Source organism: Carassius gibelio, chromosome A6 (assembly GCF_023724105.1).
Source record: "Carassius gibelio isolate Cgi1373 ecotype wild population from Czech Republic chromosome A6, carGib1.2-hapl.c, whole genome shotgun sequence".
Lineage (NCBI taxonomy): Eukaryota > Metazoa > Chordata > Actinopteri > Cypriniformes > Cyprinidae > Carassius > Carassius gibelio.
This window is the reverse complement of record NC_068376.1, coordinates 4,548,123-4,568,055: the sequence shown is the minus strand read 5'-3', so window position 1 is coordinate 4,568,055 and position 19,933 is coordinate 4,548,123. Positions and strand designations below refer to the sequence as shown.

Below are 19,933 nucleotides of genomic sequence, written 5' to 3'. Positions count from 1 at the left end.
CCCCCTGAAGAAACCCGAAACAGCAAGCCTTTGTTATGTCCCTCATCCGGTTCAGTCATCCATCAAATGCAACTCACAGCCAGTAAGATCTGTCTTGTTAAATGGTAGACCAGTTTTAGCCTTGGTAGATACTGGTTGTACATACATTAGTACAGAGCAGATCTGTGCCCAGACAAGACTGGAATGATGCAGAGACGGTTACTGTTTGCTGTGTACACGGTGACAACACTCCATTGCCTACAGCAGAAGTGTATATAGAGGTCTTAAATCAGTCTTATTTGATGAAGGTTGGAATTGCTGAGACTCTTCCCTATCCCATACTGCTTGGCACAGATATGCCAGTGTTGGCTGAATTACTGCAAGACACAGAATGGTGTGGGGTAGTGACATGGGCTCAGTCAAAGCAAGTAGTACAGACACTCAACCCAGACCCAGATAATCCCTTGCAAACATTGCCTTTTAGTTCTGCTGATACTGAGATGGAGTCAAGACTGACAGAAGACAACAGGTTACAGCAGCGTAGAGATTGGGTATCAGGAGTCTGATTGACACCTCAGAACAGGCTAACGAGGATGTTACTGATCCTGTCACACATTGTGATTCCCAATGGTCTAGCCCAACTGCAGAGGAAGACCCAACCCTTGCCACATGTTTCGAACAGGTTAAGCAGAAGGATGATGCTGATTTTTACTTGATGATCCTTTTGTGTTAAAACATGAACTCCTGTATAAGCAAACCAAGGAGGGGATCTTCGGATAGTTGTACCTAAAGCACAAAGAAGTGAGGTGTTGTAGTTAGGTCATTCCAATCCATGGTCAGGTGATTTAAGGTTCGCAAAGACATGTTTGAGAAACTCTAAAAGATTTTATTGGCCCAGAATGTACACAGACATTAAAGAATACTGCCAGACATGCCCTGATTGCCAACTCACTGCTGGTCGACACCTGCCATTGCACCACTAATCCTTTTGCCTGTGATTGATGTACCTTTTGAGAGAATAGGAGTGGATGTTGTTGGACCAGTTGAGAGAAGCCAGACAGGGAACCGGTTTATTCTAGTAATCTCAGATTATGCCACAAGGTACCCTGAAGCATATCCCTTAAAATATGTTACTGCTAAGCAAATAGCTTCAGCCCTGTTGAAATTCTTTTTGCAAATAGGCATACCAAAAGAGGTTCTGACAGACCAGGGCACTAACTTTATGAGTCACACACTGCATCAAGTTTATCAGTTATTGGGCGTTAAACAACCATCTGACATATCACACTCAGACTGATGGTCTTGTTGAAAGGATCAATCAGACTCTTAAGAATATGTTAAAGAAGTTTGTTTCAGACTCTGGAAAAGACTGGGATAAATGGCTGCCATACCTCCTTTTCGATTGCCGTGAAGTACCCCAGGCTTCTACAGGATTTTTGCCATTTGAACTGCTATATGCCCACCAAGTAAGAGGTCCTCTAGATGTACTGAAAGAGAGCTGGGAGGCAACGGGTAACCAAAGATAATGAACATCCTCATGTATGTGATGAAAATGAGGGAGAAACTTCAATAGAATACTGCCTTGGCACGAGAAAACCTGGTAAAGTCTCAAGAACAGCAGAAACACTGGTACGACAAGATGGCTAGATCACGAAGCTTCGAACCAGGTGAGGATGTCCTATTGTTGCTTCCAACATCTGACAATAAGCTGTTAGTAAGTGGCAAGGCCCGTGCCAGATAAAGAAGAAGGTAGGTCTGGTGACCTATCAGATCAAAATTCTCTCAAGAAACCAGCCTCTTCAAATATTTCATGTGAACATGCTGAAGAAATGGCATTCGCATCGAATTCCAGGCCAGACAGAAGAGAACAAGGACATTGCTATGCTGGTGAGAGCCGTAGAGGGTGAAGAGGAAACAGAAGAACAGTATTTACCATCCTGTCGCAGTGACCGCAAATTGAATTTACAGCACCTGACTGAAGTGCAGAGATATCAGCTATGGGAATGTATACCTGATCAGCTGTTCATGGATACCCCTGGCACAACAGACTTGGTCGACTTGTCTGTCAGTCTGTGATAGAAACTTCTATCTGTTATGAAAGAGAAATTACAGAATATGAAACAACTGGGACTTATTGAACCATCGTCAAGTAAATGGAGCAGTCCTATAGTGCTGGTGCCGAAGAAATATGGTACCTTGCGGTTCTGCTTAGACTTCAGGAAGCTGAACAGTATTATTAAGATTGATCCATATCCAATGCCATGGGTAGATGAGCTGGTGGAGAGGCTGGGGAGTACAAAATACCTGGATCTCTGCAAGGGTTACTGGCAGGTGCCACTGGAACCAGAGTGTAATGCTTACTGCCTTCAGAACCCCCTTTGGCCACTGCCAGTTCCAGAGTCCTCTTTCTTTTGGTCTCCATGGGGCCGCGGCCACATTTCAAAGGGTGATGGATAAAATCCTCCATGGTACAGAGGACTATGCCGCAGCTTACCTTGATGACATCATAATATTCAGCCAAAGCTGGGAAGAGCATCTGGAGCACCTTAAGGAGGTGTTGAATCATATCAAGGCTAAAGGACTAACCATACACCCTGATAAATGTGCCCTCGCCAAATCAGAAACCCAATACCTGGGATTTGTACTGGGTCACGGTGTGATCCGACCTCAGGTGGGGAAGGTGGAGGCCGTTAAAGGAGCAGGACGGCCTGTGACAAAGAAGCAGGTTAGAGTGTTTCTTGGACTTGTTGGTTGGTATAGGAAATTTATTCAAAATTTCTCAGCCAGGGCAATAAACCTAACAAACTTGACAAAAAAGAGCCAGCCCAACAATGTAGTATAGACTGAGGACTGTGAAAAAGCCTTTAAAGACTTAAAGAATGCACTATGTCAGGAACCAGTTCTTCAGAGTCCTGACTTTGGGAAACTGTTCACAGTACAGACTGATGCCTCACAACATGGCGTTGTTGCTGTACTCCTTCAGGAGGAAGGTCAACTCAAGCCGATTGTATACATCAGTAGGAAATTTCTGCCCAGAGAGGTAAACTATTCCACTATTGGAGTGCCTTGCTGTTAAGTGGGCCCTGGACTCTTTAAGGTATTATTTGCTTGGACGAAAATTCTGGCTGGAGACTGATCACAGAGCATTGGCCTGGTTAGGCCGCATGAGAGACACTAAGGCTACGTTCACACGGCAGGCTGAAACGACCTGTAACGATAAAGACTTCCTATTCATCGGGAAGAAGGAGGCGGGAACCAGCGCACAATCAAAATACATTTTAATAATCACAAAATAAATACAAAACGGCGCACCAGCCCCTCGCGAACGACTGGTGCACGCAAATAAAAACCAAAACATAAAATATGTCCGAGGCCTGGTCCTCTCTCGTCCTTCACGGTCGTCACTCCAGTTTTATATCCTTCCATCTCCTACGTGGGACTCAAGACCGGCGGTGGGGCGCAGGTGTAGCTCATCTCCAATCACTACACCTGGCCTCACTCCTCGTTCCCACGCCTCTCGGCCCCGCCCCACTCGCCACACGACCCAATTCCGATTCTTTTTTTGCCCCTATGCGACCTGTATCTGATCTTTTCATGACAATCTGAACGACACAGATCCGATCTTTTCAAATGTGACCCAGGCCACTTGGGTATGTGGTCCTGAATCCGATACGTATCCGATCTTTTGAAATGCGACCTCTGTCTGAACGGCCAAGCCACATGTATCCGACCCGAACGTCGTTGATGCGCTACAAATGTCATAATTCTGCATTGAAGTAGGCGGGAACGAGAAGAGCCACTCACATCAGTATCCCACCGCTCCTGGCTGCGACTCCGCACCCACACGTTTCTCTGTACCGACGTTGCTAACACTGCTCCACAAAACGCCATGGCCGAAAACCTTCTTTTTAATTTTCTTCTTAAAACGAGAAGATTGTAATTGTGCTGGCTCCGTTGGTGAAATAACTTTAATATTGCAAAAAGAGCTCCGCTGTTGACTACACTGTTGTTGACATCTATGTTTAACGTTAACTACTTCCGCTAACAACGAGTGACGTCGTTCACTGTTGAGTACTCTTTTGCGCATGCGGGTCACTTCTGGGTCATTTCACGTTCACACAGGAGATCACAAAAGGTTGCATTTAATTGGAAATGTGAACCGCCTTGCAAAAAAATCATTTTTTTTTCAAAAAATCAGAATTGAGCATTAAGCCCTGCGGTGTGAACGTAGCCTAATGCTTGCATTACTAAGTTTCTGGCCATGCAGCCATTTGACTTTGAGGTGCTGTATAGGTCAGGGTCACAGAATTACACTGCAGACTTTCTCTCGAGGACACCACAGTCGGTGTCAGGGGAGGGAGGGGGAAATGTCACAGTGGGGCACTGTGACTAGCGACTTTGGTCCTGGACTGAGAACACAACACACTGGGCATACATACACTTTTCATACAACAACACATATTTGTTTTGCGCAATAAGTTAACACCAGGTATGTCTGTGTGTAATTTATTGTGTATTGTTTAAGTGTTGATCCTGTTCTCATCATTTTTTTTTTTTAGTTTTGTGAGTCATAAATTTTATTATGTTGATTTGTGTATTGTTGAGAATACAAAGAAGACCGGTTGCCATGTTAAATGTTTATTGTTTTCAATTATCCACATACATAAAATAAACAGTCATACTTGCATACTGGAACATTTCCTCATAACAATCAGAAGAAACCCGGGCACCACATTGGCACCATTTTTAAATACCTGTTTCCCGCCAATAGAAGGCAAACTTAATTGGTCTCATGCCGGAGGGGGAGATTGGTGTTTGTTTGATTCTTTGGTAAACGGTAATAATTAATTTTGTTTGAGTTGTTTGAAATGGTTGTATATTTTTGTGGTTCTAATAGTTATGCCTTTGTTACGGTTAAATCGCTATTTATTTGTTTTGTCTTTCTAGAACTGATTTGTTACCATCAATTATTTAATGGTTTAGTCCAAGTGGGAGGGGCTTATACTTTTTAAGAGTTTCTCTCAGTTTTGTAAAAGGGCTCGTAGAGTGAGTTGGTGAAGTTGCTTGCTTGATTTTTGGGTCAAATTATTGACATTTAAATTCTGTACAGTTTTTTTTTCTATTTTTGTTTCTTTTGATACTTTTGGAGTTACATTGTAAATATCATTTGCATTCTTTTGGAAAATCTTAGTTTTTCACATTTTGGAATAAACACCAACTTTTTGACTTCATCAGCACGTCACTTCATTTTTTCATGCCTCCATGGGCCGGTACATCCAGAGTAGAGGTGCTGCTACTGCTTGAACACCACTGTCTCTTTTACAGGGATGAACCCACTTTTCACAAAAACAAGTGTGTGTGTGTGTGTGTTTGTGTGTGTGTGTGTGTGTGTTTGTGATACACACGTCTGTCTCATGGCCATGGCTTTAGAGCGGAGCTCAAGTAATGTGGTTTCAGTGTGTACAGCTCTCAGAATCTTGGTGTGTGTGTGGTCACATGGTGGTAGTGTGTTTACGGTAAACAGGGGAAAACTGAAAGCTGAATTGTGTTTCCCCTCTGCAAACTCCCACAGATGTGAACCATGGCCTTGACATGCATCACTGCCAGCTCGCTGGACACGCTTCACACAGAAATCACCATAAAACATCTGTGTACAGCGTTCAACCGAACAGTGACCTTTAAGCATCTTCAGTCCGAGACTATAAATAACACAAAACTAATCATTTAAATAGATAAAGTCAATGAAGAACATGGTTTTATGTTAGGCTTTTCACACTGATGGCCACAAATCATCAGAAATCGGGGCATTTTTGCTTCCCTCCAAAGAACTATGCTATGATCAGTTCTTAAAAGAAATTTTTTTTCACAATATTTTATTATCATGAAAGTTAACTAATGATATTTTATATATATAGTTAGTTTTTTCTATCGGCCTCATAATCAAACTTCACAATATTGGGACTTTATGTGAAATGTATGTACAGGCTACACTGCATCTCAGTTATCTTCAAAAATATTTAATATCAAATAAAAAAGAACATAATTTAATATAAATCAGGCTTTACAGAAGCATCTAAAACAGCATGTCTAATATTTACAATGTATAAACTGTACAAACAAATATGCTTAAATATGCTTTTGTGTGAAGAGATGCTCATGGTTTCACATTCAATAAGAGCACGAGAGTGGAATATTTACAGTGATGCTCCTCATATTGCTTTTATCTGTGAAGGGTTTGTGTATCATGCAGTATCAGAAATGATTGATATGCAGTATATTATTATATATAAGGTCTGTCTGTAGTTCAGTGCAGCAGACTGCGTGTCTGTTTGAAGTCTTTGCATGCAGTCAGATCTGAGTCTGATACTGGCTGATGAACTGATATCTGAGTCTTTGTCGTTCTGAGTATTTGTGCAAATGTAACTTCGACTAACTCATGTAAAGGATTGAATGTTGAAATGCTGAAAAACACCTCTTTCTGCTCAAAACAGCTAAATTTCAGGTCCATATAACCATAAAGGCTGCGTGAGGGTTTGTGACCGGGGCGAGCCTTTAATTAGGTTCAGTCCAGAGCCTGAAATGTGCTCGGGGGTTTCCATGTCCTCGTGTTGAGCGCTTACGCGATGACGGACAGCTTGAGTTTGGGGTAGATGGATTTAACAGGTAAGGTGGTTGCGTTCCCGGATGAGATGGTCGTCTCCAGTCCCTGGCGGTTCAGGTCTGTCTTGGTGAAGCTGATGTGGATGCCGATGTTCCTCACGCGGCCGTCTTTGGTGATCAGGCATCGGCGGCAGAGCAGCTTCAGAATAGCACGCCGTATGTCTCTGCTCGTCAGCGTGTAAATGATGGGGTTAATGAGAGAATTTAACATGGCCATGCCCAGGAAGTAATCAGCCTTGAAGAGAACAGGACACTCCTTCACGGGACACACGAAGTCCATCAGCAGGAGCACGAACAGCGGCATCCAGCACAGGATGAACACTCCCACCACGATGGTGACGGTCTTCAGCAGAGCCATGTACTTCAGCGAGCGATGGCCGTAGGGTTTGCGCTGAATGCAGGTCGGGTTCTGCGTGTTGGACTTGACGAAGTGAAAGATGCGTCCGTACAGAAGGACGATGGCCAGCAGGATGGACAGGAACACAAACACGCAGAAGAAGATGTAGCTCTTGGCGTAGAGCGGCAGGACGGTGGAGCACCACTCTAGATTATACAGACAGTTCCATCCCATAATAGGCAGAGCGCCTAGCAACAGCGACAGAGCCCAGCTGGCGGCGATCAGAGTGAACATGCGGTTGCGTTTGGCGCGTGGGTAGGGCTTGGTGTTGCGCATGGTGAAGTAGCGCTCGATGGCGATGGCCAGCAGACTGACGACGGACGCCGAGAGCGTGATGAAGACACCACCCTCCCTCACAAACCACTGCAGCGGCGTCAGCTTCAGCGTGTTCGCACCCGACAGAATGATGTTCAGCATGTAGGTGAATCCGGCCAGCAGGTCCGACAGCGTCAGGTTCCCCAGCAGATAGTACATGGGCATGTGGAACTTCTTGTTCTTGCGGATGGCCATGAGGACGATCAAGTTCTGCACGATGATGAGGAAGCAGATGAACAGAACGGCGATGGATTCGGGTTTCAGTCCGTCTCTGTACCGGGTCCCATTCAGTTTGCCGGTGTAGTTATAGTGCCACCGGAGGACATTATTGCGGTGATAGCACTTGTAGATGCTCGTGAAAGCAAACGTGGACATGTTGATGCTCTCTGCGCAGGAGGTCATCTCCATAGTTCACCAGCAAACTACTTCTTCCTCGAAGTCTTCCTCAGTGAAGAGACGCTGTCGAGTTCAGCTCATCATACCAGAAATCATGGGTGTCATTCGTGTTTTAAAGGCTGATTGTTGAGTGTGTTTGGTTTGGGTCCATCACTTCAGTCCTGGAAACACAAGAGCATGACCAGGTCACCAAACCAACCAAACCCTTTCACATCTGGAGTTTCACTCGCACTGACACTCAGTGTGTTTTCATTCAGCATACTTTAAAGGGATAGTTTACCTCAAAATGAATATTTACTAACTCTTAGGCCATGACTTTTTTTCTTCAGTAGAGCAGTAAAGATTTTAGCTGAAGATTTTAGCTGAAACTGTGGTTCTTGATGATTCATAACATGCAAGTCAGTGGCCACCAACACTCAAAATCAAAAAGCATATCAAGCAACACAAAATGAATCCCTGAGGTCTTATGAAGTGAAACGATCAGTCTGTGCAAGAAACCGAACATATAGTTTACAGCTAATAATGTTGTAAATAGGGCCGGGACTTTAACGTGTTAATTGAGATTAATTAATTACACAAAAAATAACGCGTTAACTAAGATTAATTAATTACAGAAAAAAAAAATTCCCGCATTTTTAATAACTTATTTTTGCACCGCGGAGCGTTTCTCACTGGATGAGTTTCGGCGGACCGATTATACTGAAGCACCAACTAGCGCTCGCACATCACCACAGCAGCACATCGAGTCTCAAGTATCACCTCAACGCAAAACATATAGCAGCTAGCGTGGACTTTACACTTTATGTTGAACTATGTATTATTTTGTTGGTGCAACAGTTTATGTTGAACTCTTTATTGTTTTGGCCAAGGTTATTGAGAGTTGGACTTAGTATGTTATGGCCTCTGAAGCAACAGAGATGTTTTCTAATAGTGTTTCCAATGTTCTGAATGTAATTGACAGAATTGTGTTTTACTTTAAAAAAAACTCTTTACAGAAGGTATACGCACCTATACGCTTCCTGAATTTCTGAAATGTACTATTTCTAAATTGTTTCTAAATATGCTATTGCTACACTTCATGGCAAAAATTGCACTGGTCTGCTAGACTTGGTTGAACAAAAATAAACAATATTTTGTTGCTTAAGCTTATGTATTCAGTCATTATTCAATGGTATACAATAAATCCATGTGAAAAAAAAAATTAAATCTCACTGTTCTCAGGTTAAATATTTATATGCGATTAAAATGCGATTAATTTCGATTAATTAATAACAAAGCCTCTAATTAATTAGATTAATTTTTTTAATCGAGTCCCGGCCCTAGTTGTAAATAATGTTCAGTTTCTTGCACGGACCTCAGTATATCGCCAGCAGACACAGGGATTCGTTTTGTGTTGCTCGATATGCTTTTTGGACAATCAGAGTGTTTTATGAATCACCAAGGGCCACGATTTCAGCTAAAAATCTTCTTTACTGTTTTAGGGAAAGTGAAAAGCTCGTCTGCATCTTATATGACCTGAAGGGGAGGACATCACCAGCTCGATGTGATTCTGTGACGTCTGAGTAACATCACACTCGGTCAGCTGCTACTGCTGAAGTTTATCATGTTTAGTGAAATCATTTAGGTCCATCTGATTCATTTCATGAGCAGAAATCTGTAGTCTTTTACAGTTTTTCAGTTTCAGACACACATTGACATGTTACTTTAGAAGACTGTGTTTGTCAGGATTGATATAGCAGGAAAACTAAAGCAGCTCGACTGATCGTAAGTTCTGCCATGAAATGAAGAGCTCTTGTGAATTCTGTAGAAATACATTTGTACAATGATTCCCAAAAGATGCATTAAATCAGAGACAATCAGTTCATTGAAATCTCAACAGTTAACGTTAGTTCATGCATTAACTTAACACTAACACTAAATAATAATGATCAATAGACATTATTACAGTACGTATTCATCTTTGTTAATGTTAGTCAATAAAATACAACGGCTGATTGTTAGTTAATTTTAGTTCAATTCCATTAAAATTATATTAACAGATGTACCTTTTGATTAAATGTTGAAATTAGCCTGAACTAAGATTAATAAATGCTTTAGAAGTGTTTTCATTGTTAGTACATGTTAACTAATAACTAAAGTTAAATGGAGTCGTATTGACCTTTGATTCGTTCACAAATTCACAAAGTTAGAGAAAGTTCATAAACAGTTCAAAATCGGACAAATACTACTGATTTGTATTTATATGATTGTTTTTCTTCTGTGTATATGTTTAATTTTCTGTTCATATAAAGAGTTCAGTGTCCTGCAGCACAGAAGCAGTCTTCAGTGTCACAGACGAATATTTGGAGCAATAGCCTAAAATACACTGAATGGGTCACAATTATACATTTCTCTTTTATGCCAAAAGTCATTAGGATATTAAGTAAAGATCATGTTCCATGAAGATATAACGTCAAATTCCTACCGTAAATATATCAAAACTTAATTTTTGATTAGTAATATGCATTGCTAAGAACTTCATTTGAACAACTTTAAAGATGATTTTCTCAATATTTTGTGCTCCCTCAGATTCCAGATTTTCAAATAGTTGTATCTCAGACAGATATTGTCCTCCGAGCAAACACACACGTCTCCTCTATAGAGACCGAGTCTGAGACCCTGTGACCCTGTGAATAATTAAACATGAGTAATTATGTTTCAGAAGAGTTAGAAATCTCTTACCGTTTCTAGTTTTGTGTCAGTGCAGCTTCTGCTGTAGCATGAACTCTTCACTGGAAGAAGCAAACACGACTCAACATGAAACTCCGGGCGAGCTGCATGTGAGCGGAGGCGTGCAATTCTTTCTCTCTCTCTCTCTCTCTCTCTGTCTCTCTCTCTCTCTCTCTCCCTCGCTCGCGCTCTCTCTCTCTCTCTCTCTCTCTCTCTCTCTCCCTCTCTCTCTCTCTCTCTCTCCCTCGCTTGCGCTCTCTCTCTCTCTCTCTCTCTCTCTCTCTCTCTCTCTCTCTCTCTCTCTCCCTCGCTTGCGCTCTCTCTCTCTCTCTCTCTCTCTCTCTCTCTCTCTCTCTCTCTCTCCCTCGCTCGCTCGCTCGCTCTCCTCCTCTAAGCCGGCAGTGGTTGAGGTTTTAACACTTGTATGTTTGTTGGTTTCAGCGGCACATAATATGATTCTGATATGGATCTTTCTGTAGGAGTGACAGTAATGTCCACTGATGAACACATTAATGGCTCAGTAGATGATCTGTGGACATGCAGCGGTGTGATTTGGGCCTCTCCGAGTCTTGGACTGAGCCGAATGCGGGTTCAATCAGATGAAATGAGCGTGGATCTCTGGTTGGATCAGACTCGAGCTCAGACTTGTCTTCTCATGTCGTGCCTCAGGTGTCTGTTACTGTCAGTGCCCACCGACCTGCCCGACCGCATCTCTGAGCTTCCTGTTCACACACCTGCGCTCTTCTCTCTGGCTTTGAAACGTGTGACTGTGCTGCGGGAACCTTCCGTGACGCGAGGAACGCTGGAGTTTAACAGACACTGAGCATCCGTTACAGCTCAAACAGACGACCCAGAACATGAGATCCGGCTGAACGCTGAGCACATCCTGCAGGAAAACTGGTTCAACAGTTCACGGTGGATCTGGGAGTGCAAGCGTTTGTTTATGTAGCTCAGTTTTTAGCATGAATATTACATTTGAAGGAGTTTTGTCTGGCACTCGTCTGTCTCACTGACAGTTACATGCAATTTCACCGTCTGATAAAGAGGTCAGAGGTCAGACGGGTCGTCCAGTTTGACCTTCGGGGTCACATTTATCCTTCGCTGTCTCTCTGACATGAGAGTGAAAATGGACTGTTTGCATGAAGAACATTATCCAAATCAGACCGTCACCTGTGATTGTTACAGCTACAGCTTGTTTCAAAGCTACTTTACGGTGATAAACAGGAAAATGTATTTAATTTAATAGTATCTTTTTTCTATACACATTATTCTTATCAGTAAGCAAAAAACGAATGAGAGAGCAACAGCCTAAATGGATTGAGATTTTAGAAAGTGTTAGTGAATGAATGACAGTGTTGCCAGAACCAGTGGATCCCAAACACACTCCTGGAGGCACATGTGGATCTCTGTTCAGTTCAGGTGTTGGTCTCTCTACTAATGATCTGATGATCTGAATCAGCTGTGTTTGATTCAGGAGACGTGGAAAACATGGCCGATGTATGCAGCTGTAACTTTCTGACAGTATAAAATATGTTTTGTGGTTAGTGCTTGGCCGTCACATCTCGATGAAGTACGAGCGCTTGATGATGTTATTGTGTCTGTTAGGGATTCTCTTCAATCTATCCATATCTTACTAAGAAGTGATTTTATAGAGTTTATACTTTATATTATGTGCATAAATGGACCGAGGCAGCAGATTGTGATCCCTTGTTTTCAGACTGTGATCTAACATTGTTTTACACTCAATCTCTATTGCACATGTGTTGTGTGTTGCTCCAAACAGTTTTTTCTGGTTGTATGTACTGAAAGTGCTGTATCTCTGTATCAACACGCTAACTGTAGCTCAACATGAGTTTTGCAGTATTATTGCTAGCGATCAGTTGATAACATTGCATTATGAATACGCTGAGATGAGTTGATGGTAGAAGAGGCCGTGGCTCGCTGCAGTCGCAGCGCTTCATTAATATTGCGGCGAGAATGATGAGCTCGTTTCCTGTCTTTCTGCAGTTGTTGGCATTTGTTGTATGCCGGGTTGCATGTCTCAGAATCAGTTTCACACATTCAGAAGCTATTAAACATTTCTACTAGTCAGCTAAACGTGAACATGTGGCGATAAAAACAAAGGAAGCATCTCTCTCTTTTACTCATGGACGCAGTCTGCTGTTCAGACTCAATATGATGTGCACTGTAAAAAAGAATTTGTTGAGTCAACTAAAAATATTTTGTTACCCCGCTGCCTAAAATTTTTTTGTTATCTTGACAAAAAAAATCTTGTTGAAACAACTTCAAACTAGAGTGGAGTTAGTCCAGGTAACAAATTTCTTTAAGTTGACTTGACTATTATTTTCTAGTCCAGTCAACTAAATCATGTTGTGTCAACAGGGATTTTTTTTTACTTCGATCAATAATCATAAACAAATGTTACTCCACTGCCTTAAATGTTTAAATAAAGATGTCAAAACACTTTTTTTAATGTAATTTATTTAATGATAGAGACAACACTTTCATTCAGATTTAAATTGAACAAGCAATTTGCTGTCAACACATCAACTGATAATTGATAAACAAAACAAAAAATGCAAAATACAAACACGTCTAAAGATCTGAACCGACACTTGAAAGTGTGATGTATAATAAATAACATTGGCATGGGATTGAGAAACATATAGTTGCATTTCAATTCATCAGATCAAAACCACAGGGATTGTTTTTAATTTCATAATGCAATATGAAAATCAGAAGGTTGAACTCTGCATATTAACCCTGCACAAGTTCACATGCACTCCCCCCACCATAATGCAAGTCATGGTCAAAATGAGAAACCAAGATGTATGTATATAACATCACAATTAGTTACAAAAAATGAGTGTACTGTACTTCTGTATAATAAGATATAAATGGAATGAATGCACATGGAAGAACAAAGATCTAAAGTCAGATTCTAAATTTCATAGCACAACATGACCAGACAGAGGTGTTAACATCAGAAGGATCTTGAAAGTTTCCAAACTCGTCCCCCATCATAATGCTACATACTGAAAATGTGTACATACTGTTTAAGAAAATGAGAGGTGAAAAAACATTTGTTTACATGAGAACATGCATATTCCAAGTCATGACATGTAAACTTTAATGTACATTCTATATAGTGAAAGGCACAAAAGAACCTTTCCTTATAAAAAAAAACAAAACACTACTTTGTAAGAAAGAGTGCGGTGGAGCCGATGGACACATCATGAACACTGAAAAGTGAAAGTGACATGACATACATTTGTGCTCTTCATTTAACCCATCCACAGTGCACACACACAGCAGTGAACACACACCGTGAACACACACCCAGAGCAGTGGGCAGCCATTTATGCTGCAGCGCCCAGGGAGAAGTTGTGCCTTGCTCAAGGACACCTTATTTGTGGTGTTGAGGGTGGAGAGAGCGCTGTACATTCACTCCCCCCACCTACAGTTCCTGCCGCTGTAGCGAGCACATGGTGGGAGCAGCTGGTCTTCACAAGTTTTTACAGAGCCTCAATGGTGTATTTAATGCGCTGGAGGTAGTGCTGTTCACTGCATACAGACCCATTAAGAGTCCAAATGCCTTGGGGACATGGGAGATGTCAGTGATGACAGGATGTCCAAATGAGACCAATGTTGGTTATTCCTTGGGAAGCACATCACATTGCTGTTCCTCAGTTACAATCAGAATGCCCTCTTCAATTTCTTTCTCAACATCCTTAATGTCACTGGATGGCTGGGAAAATAAAAAAAAATATTACATTACTTAATAAATTTATAAACGAACACACATATGTACATACACTATTAAAGTTGTGTGTTTTGTTAAAAGCACATCGACCAATTAATGCAAAGTGTAATTCACCTTCAAGTGGAAGATATTTAGAAAAATTTAACCAAAAATGAAAGTCAAAATTAAATGGTGCTCCTCAACGGTTTCGTTTAGAAACATTCAAAATAACTTCCTGTATTAAACTGTTAAAAGCCTGTACTAAATTCTTTGTTCTGCTGAACACAAAGAGTTTAAAATCCCATGGGAAGATAAGTGTAAAATACACCCCCAGAACCAACTATTCTAAAAATGGGGGGAAATTATTTTCTTCACTGGCATTCTACATGATTTCTGAATGACATAAAATGTGACAAACCAATACAACATTCAGGTTTTTTTTCTTAATCTGATTCTAAGTGTCTAATCTGTCACACCATTTATACAATGATCAGAAAATATATTGGTGTAAATAGGTATTCCTTTTAAATAATAGTCTGTTGCACTGCATGTTCAGAGTAAAGCATGACTCCTTAGGTGCCGTTTCATAGTCAACGCGGGAAATGCGAGCAAGAAACGCGAGCGACGCACTCCTTTTCATAGTCTAAACAGTGAACGCAAGCGTCACGGTTGATGTGTGTATGCAATACACGGCTCACGCAACAGGGGGTAGTAGAGTCGGGTGATATTAGTAGAGTTGGGTCGCATGATATTCAGATTACAGTGGCAACTGAAGAGGAGTGTATTCTGTTGCTGATGAACTATCGTATATATGTGGATGAATATGTATAAGTTTGTATAATTTTTCCTCTTCGCCCGCCATTGTATTCAATTCATTGTATACCTTCTTCTTTTGTAAACACAATATACTTGAATTAATGTACAATACTTGCAATGTCGCCCCCACCGACAACGCATAGTATTGCGTGAATCGGCACGTTGCGTATCAAAAACTAGGACCACACATTTTGGTGCACCGACGCATAATGGCGGCCGAAGCATAACAATGCGTAGCCTCGGGGACACGTATGCCTACAGATGAGTTGACTATGAAATGGCCCTAAAGGGTTGGTTAACCCATGTATGTTTTATTCACCCTCATGGCATCGTAGGTGTGTATGACTTTCTTCTTTCAGACAAATCCAGTCGGATTATATAAAAAAATATTTATGGCAATAGGTGGTTGTTTTTTTCAACAGTCCAAAAGTAGTCAAATAATGTGCATCAATTCATAATAAAAAGTACCTCACATGGCTCTGAGAGGTGAATAATGTCCTCCTGTAGTGAATCCATGTGTTTTTGTAATAAAAAAAAATACATATTTAAAATGTTATTCAAAACATATTTAAACCCTTTTCTCTCACTTTCGTAAGAGCCATTCCGGGTGGATGAAAATAGGACATAGGGGTCATGCATGCACCGGTGATTAGTGACGAACACGGAAGAGCGGAGGAGACAACAATACGCCAATCACAAAGTAGAATCACAAAATTAGGCTTGCATGTATGATAGTCAGAGGAAGAGAAAAAAAAGTGTTTACAACTTTTTAAATATGGATATTTTTCTTACAAAAAGTGCATCGATTTCCGACAGGAAGCCTTTATTCACCCCCCAGAGCCATGTGAGACACGTTTTATTGATGGATGGGTGCATTTTATTTGACTATTTTTGGACTGCTGAGAAAAAAAACACACCTGTCTGCTGCCATTAAATAACTTGGAAGAGCCAGGACAATTTTAAATTCAACTCAGATCAGATTCGTCTGAAAGAAGAAAATCACATAGGGTGCCTTGAGAATGAGTAAAACATGGCCTAATTTAATTTTTTTGGTGAAACAATCCTTTAAGCAAAGTTGCTAATGGCCAATATGCTAGAACTGAACATTTTTCAGGATTCAAAACAGTATTCAGCAAAATAATAAAGAATGGCTATGTCCATAAACAGGGTTTCTGGTGGTTTTATGAAGATAAATTCAACACTTTATAAAGACATTTTAAATACCAATTATAGAAAATTCACGGAATAAAACTGGGGAAAATAATGTCAAATTATGTTCTCTAAATTTTGAAGCTGTTTTCCAATGCAAATAGTTACATTTTCGTAAAGGGTTCACCCAAAAAAGAAAAAGAAAGAAAATTGTCATTTACTAAACCTCAAGTTGTTTTAAACCTGAATTAGTTTATTTCTGTTAGTCCCAGTCCCAGATCGTCTAACACAGTACACAGATCGTCTAACAACGAGTTACAACCCCAGATCACCCAGATTTCTTCTTCTTCTTTTACCTTTCTTCTTCTTTTAAATTCATTGAAACAACTAAACTGCTAAATAATTTTTTACAGTGTGTGTGTAATGAATGAATATAATATACAAGTTTCACTTTTTGAATGGAATTTGTGAAATAAATCTTTGATTTTTGATGATTTTCTCTTTACATAACCAGCACCTGTATAAATCTATCATATGACTTCTAAATACTTGGAATATAGTTGTTGTAATGTTTTCTTTTTTCCTGATCATGATTAAATGTCACTTGATGGCAAAGCTGTATTTACAGTGGTCAAGTAGTGCATAACACAATGAAATGACCAAAACACAATAGAAACAAGCTGCAGCACAATGGACACAAGTTGCAACATAAAAGAAACAAGCTGCAACATAACGAAATTAGCACAACACATTGGAAACAAGCCACAACACAGCGAAATTTGCCCTGTGCCATGTGTTGTGGAGATTTTGTTGTTGTGCACTACTGGGCCACTGTACTGGGCTTCTTCTTCTTCTTTTACCTGGACCACATGACTGCAGACTGATGGTGCTCAGTTTGGTCATCCACAAGCGTAATCCCAGCAGTCATGTCCTTGATCAATTCCTGTGCAGAGCCTGTGTGCTTTAATAAAAACAAAGGGATGCATTAAACAGGGCCTTACAATCGTAAAGCATATAGACTCCAATAAATGTGCATTTATAAATAAATAAATTTACTTACAACTTCGTCCAAGCTCTACAATGTAAATGCCATTTCCATTATGTCTGCATATCTTTTTGATGGATAACTGCAAAAGGACTCGCTGTGGTCCATCCACAGGATTATTAAATTCTGCGCTGAATCTTCAGTCATTCCAAAATATCATAAACATGAAAAATACAAAAACATGTTAAAACACTGTAAAATAATAAACATACATATAAATAAATCTTTACAGAGAAAGACAAATGTATTGACAAGTTTGTATTAAATGCCAAAGACAAACTATACCATCCAGACAATGCTTTTAAATGACACAACACATAATTATAACACAATAAAAGGAAATTTAACACATTTGTGTCGATCGTTATTGTATCTCTATTTATACAAGATATATGATATTACTTTTATTCTAAAATATATAGATTTAAACGTACGCAATTTACTTATGACCGTATATTCACCATAGACTATATAAAAACAGATATTCACGCAGCATTACACTGGGTTCTAGTGAGGCACTTGAATGACTAACGTTACTTCAGAAAACTGAAAGAAGAGTTTGTAACGCTACCTTCAGAACTTCATCTGAACCGTAGACTGTAAAAAAATCATCAGAACTAAGCTTATGTCAGCGATATCAAATGTAACGTTAAGATACGCGCTCCAGAAGAACTCTGAGGGAGGTGCTCATCTATGGTGCTCATTTGTTTCCCTTATAACATGCAGAAAAGACACAGTTCGAGTAGTAATCTTCTTTTTTCTCCTAATGTTTCATCGATGTATATTCTGACGGATGTCTTACGCTGTCAGGTTTTGAGCAGTTCCTTTTTTTTAATTCCCGCCGTTCTTAATCCATACAGTGATCTGTTGAGCTCTCGCGCTCTGTTTGCACGGCCTCTAACGCAGCCCTGGGCTCAAATAATACATACAAACTGTATTTTTATCGTGCTCCACATAAGTTCAGCTCCGCTGTCCCGCATGGGAGAATATCTGTTTTAATATTTATAAGGAAAATACTGTGGAACCGCCTGTATTTTGAGGCTTCAGAGTGCCACGAAACGAACATTTACATACAGTAACTTACACACAGAATATACGACTCTTTAAACAATACTTACTCTTCTGAGACAACAAATGTAATTTTACACATTAAGCCAATAAATACGAATATTTTACTTACCAAAGTTGTATTCTAGTCAAATGTCCAAACTTTGAGGAGAAACTGACTAGAATGGCTGACGACCTTCTTCTCTCTTCAACAGCATTCAGGAGAATGACGAGATCTCGCGATAAGTGATGTTGTGAACGTGATATTGCTATTGAATTGAGTCAACAAATTTTTTTAAGTTATGAGGACAAATGACCTAGTTCAGTCAACTTTCAAACTAGTTGAGACACTGAAAACTTAAAATTTTTAGTTGAATGAACAAATTCAGTAACTGCAAGTTGTGTCAACATAAAAAAATTCATTGAAACAACTAAACTGCTAAATAATTTTTTACAGTGTGTGCGCTTGTCTTTCTGAGTGAGATATGATGTTAAAGAAGAATAAAGCACACTGTTGCTATTTTCCCGGCGGGATAAATGGCTCTTGCACCCGGCTCAAATCTAAAATGGGTTGGTCTGAAGTAGATTCATTATTCATAGGTGTGGTTTGGGCGTAACGTGAAATAAACCAATCAGAGCGTCATCCAACATTCCCTTTAAAAGCAGGTGCGCAAGTTCCATTATGGATTGCTATTATTATGGCGTATTTACCAGGCGCACGCCAGGAGCGGTTCACAGCCGAGGAGACTGATGTTCTTGTAAGAGCAGAGAAAGACAGAGAAGTTGTGTTGTATGGGGATGGGAGAAACCCACCCAAAATACACCACAATGATTTCCGTCATCTCATGTGTTAATATTTTTTTTTAGTGTAACAATTTATGATTTGCAAAAATAACTGTTGCATCTGTGTAGATTACATGAGCAAAGTGTATGCGCGTTGTGCACGCTATACATTATGGTCAAGCATGCGCCCTTAAAATAGCATAATGAACAACGCGCAACGCGCCACTGACTTTAGACTAGGTTTTTTCTGGTCAGTGGCGCAATTGTTTAATGGAACAGCAAAATAGCACCAGGGATTGTTTGCGCCGGAACACGCCTCCTTTTTTGCGCTGAACCGCCCAGGGAGCGCAAGTTCATTCACTAGTTTAGCGACGTGCTTCTGTGGAGGGAAAAGCACGCTTTGCGCCGGTGCAAAATAGGAACGACACATGCGTCGGTGTACAAAGTCAATTGCGCTGGGTGCAAGATAGGGCCCTTTCTGTCTCTCTCACACTCAACACACACACACACACACACACACACACACACACACACTATCTGTCTCTCTCACACTCAAACACACACACACACACACACACTCAAACACACACACACACACACACAGACACACACACACACACACACTATCTGTCTCTCTCACACTCAAACACACACACACACACACACACACACACACAGACACACACACACTCAAACACACAGACACACACACACACACACACACACACACACACTATCTGGCTCTCTCTCTCACACACACACACACACACACACACACACACACTATCTGGCTCTCTCTCTCTCACACACACACACACACACACACACACACACAGGTGGTGTATTAGATAAAGCAGTATCCCCCATGAAGCCGTGGTTTAGGGTGAATGTAGAA

At 40.6% G+C, this 19,933-nt stretch overlaps 1 protein-coding gene and 1 long non-coding RNA gene across 2 annotated transcripts; both read right to left on the bottom strand.

Moving 5' to 3' along the window:
• Window positions 1-4,089: 4,089 nt before the first annotated feature.
• On the bottom strand, window positions 4,090-10,621 carry s1pr5b (sphingosine-1-phosphate receptor 5b). Its single transcript, XM_052599048.1, has 2 exons — window positions 10,469-10,621; window positions 4,090-7,908 (listed from the first exon to the last, which is right to left on the bottom strand). The coding sequence occupies exon 2, from the start codon at window positions 7,757-7,759 to the stop codon at window positions 6,596-6,598; it is 1,164 nt and encodes a 387-aa protein (XP_052455008.1). The 5' UTR covers window positions 7,760-7,908; window positions 10,469-10,621; the 3' UTR covers window positions 4,090-6,595.
• Window positions 10,622-12,997: 2,376 nt separating this feature from the next.
• Window positions 12,998-19,388, bottom strand: LOC128015319 (uncharacterized). The gene is made up of 3 exons (XR_008183870.1): window positions 18,389-19,388; window positions 17,024-17,345; window positions 12,998-14,204 (listed from the first exon to the last, which is right to left on the bottom strand). It is a non-coding gene; the product is annotated as an uncharacterized LOC128015319 (long non-coding RNA).
• Between the last annotated feature and the right edge of the window lie 545 nt (window positions 19,389-19,933).